Source organism: Nicotiana sylvestris, chromosome 5 (assembly GCF_000393655.2).
Source record: "Nicotiana sylvestris chromosome 5, ASM39365v2, whole genome shotgun sequence".
Classification (NCBI taxonomy): Eukaryota; Viridiplantae; Streptophyta; class Magnoliopsida; order Solanales; family Solanaceae; genus Nicotiana; species Nicotiana sylvestris.
In genome coordinates, this window is record NC_091061.1 from 21609179 (window position 1) to 21611253 (window position 2075).

Below are 2075 nucleotides of genomic sequence, written 5' to 3' on the forward strand. Positions count from 1 at the left end.
GCGTGTGGATATAGGTTGTAACACCCTTCCCCCCTTAGGAACATGCGTCCTCGAATGTAAGGGTTCATGGGGAGTTTAAATCATCGTGGATTCCGGTCAAGTTTCTCCCATAAATAGTCGACAAACTTGCAAGCGGTTAACTCAATATATGGCCTTATAAGAGTATGCAAAACATTATGGACATGTACATTATCTGCATATCCCCATTTTGTATTAAGGAAGAGTATTCTCAAGTTATTGCTTACCTCATAGAGCCATTTCACCTTCCAATGTATCATGTGTTCCACCAACATCCTTATTATCTTCATTCTGGAATAGGTACGGGTATTTAGACTTCATCTCCTCTTCTGCTTCCCATGTTATTTCTTCCATATTCTTGTTCCTCCACAATACTTTGATGGAAGCTACATTTTTTGTTCTCAACTTGTGAACTTGTCGATCTAATATAGCCACTGGCACTTCTTCATATGATAGGTCCTCTGTAACCTGTACATCTTTGATAGGGACGACTCGAGAAGGGTCTCCAATACATTTCCTCAACATAGATACATGCAATACCGGGTGGACAAATTCCAATTCGGATGGCAATTCTAACTCATAAGAAACCTGTCCAATCCGCCGAAGAATTTTATACGGCCCGATATACCTTGGACTCACCTTACCTTTCTTCCCAAAACGCATAATACCCTTCATTGGTGAGATCCTCTGGAAAACCCAATCACCAACCTCAAACTCCAGATCACGACGTCGGACATCGGAATAAGATTTTTTCCTGCTTTGTGTCGTCCTCAATCGCTCCTGTATCACTTTCACCTTCTCAATAGCTTGGTGAATCAAATCTGGCCCATATAATTTTGTTTCATCGACTTCGAACCATCCAACTGGTGATCTACATCTTCTCCCATATAGTGCCTCGTATGGGGCCATTTTAATACTAGAATGGTAGCTATTATTGTAGGCGAATTCTATGAGTGGAAGATGGTCATCCCAATTTCCCTTAAAATCTAGAACACATGCTCGTAGCATATCTTCCAGTGTCTGAATGGTACATTCAACCTGTCCGTCAGTCTGCGGATGAAATGCAGTGCTGAGATTCACTTGTGTGCCTAAACCGTTATGAAAAGACCTCCAAAAGTTAGCTGTAAATTGAGCTCCTCGGTCTGATATAATAGATACCGACACACAATGAAGCCTAACAATCTCCTTGATATACAACTTTGCATAATCTTCAGCCGTGTAAGTGGTCTTAACTGGCAGAAAATGGGCACATTTTGTAAGTCGATCAATTATCACCCAGATGGAGTCAAACTTATGATAAGAGCGAGGTAATCCAATAATGAAGTCCATATTAATCACCTCCCATTTCCAGGTCGGAATCTCTATATTCTGAAGCAATCCACCGGGTTTCTGATGTTCTATCTTTACTTGTTGACAATTGGGACACTGGGCTACAAATTCTGCAATAGACTTCTTCATGTTATCCCACCAATACTGCTCCTTGACATCATGATACATCTTTGTCGAGCCGGGATGGATGGAATATCGGGATTGATGAATCTCATTCATAATCTTCTCTCGCAACCCTGCCACATTAGGCACACATAATCGGCCCTGGTATCTCAGTGCCCCATCTCTTCCGATCTCAAAAGCCATACTTTTACACTGCTGAATGCTCTCTCTTAATCGTACTAAGATAGGATCTTCATATTGCCGTGCTTTTACCTCGGCTACCAAAGATGATTCTGATGTATTCTGTACAGTAACACCTCCGTCATCAGAGTCTAACAATCTGATTCTCATATTGGCTAGCTGATGAAGCTCTTTAGTCAACCCCCATCTACCTGCCTCAATATGTACTAAGCTTCCCATTGATTTACGGCTGAGAGCGTCTGCCACAACATTGGCTTTACCGGGATGATACAATATCTCGACGTCGTAGTCTTTCAATAATTCAAGCCACCTACGCTGCCTCAAATTCAACTCTTTCTGCTTGAAGATGTATTGTAAACTCTTGTGATCTGTGTAGATGTCAACATGGACGCCGTATAAGTAGTGCCGCCATATCTTCAAAGCAT

General features: G+C 41.7%; 1 protein-coding gene across 1 annotated transcript; it reads right to left on the reverse strand.

The window, feature by feature from the left end:
* Positions 1-246: 246 nt before the first annotated feature.
* On the reverse strand, positions 247-927 carry LOC138868366 (uncharacterized). The gene is made up of 2 exons (XM_070145917.1): positions 727-927; positions 247-486 (listed from the first exon to the last, which is right to left on the reverse strand). Exons 1-2 carry the CDS (start codon positions 925-927, stop codon positions 247-249), a joined length of 441 nt encoding a protein of 146 aa, XP_070002018.1.
* Between the last annotated feature and the right edge of the window lie 1148 nt (positions 928-2075).

Coding starts and splice junctions, on each gene's coding strand:
- LOC138868366 (XM_070145917.1), bottom strand. CDS start 927: ATGGCCCCATACGAGGCACTATATGGGAGAAGATGTAGATCACCAGTT. Junction 487..726: donor GTCGTGATCTGGAGTTTGAG/GTTGGTGATTGG, acceptor AAAGATGTACAG/GTTACAGAGGACCTATCATA.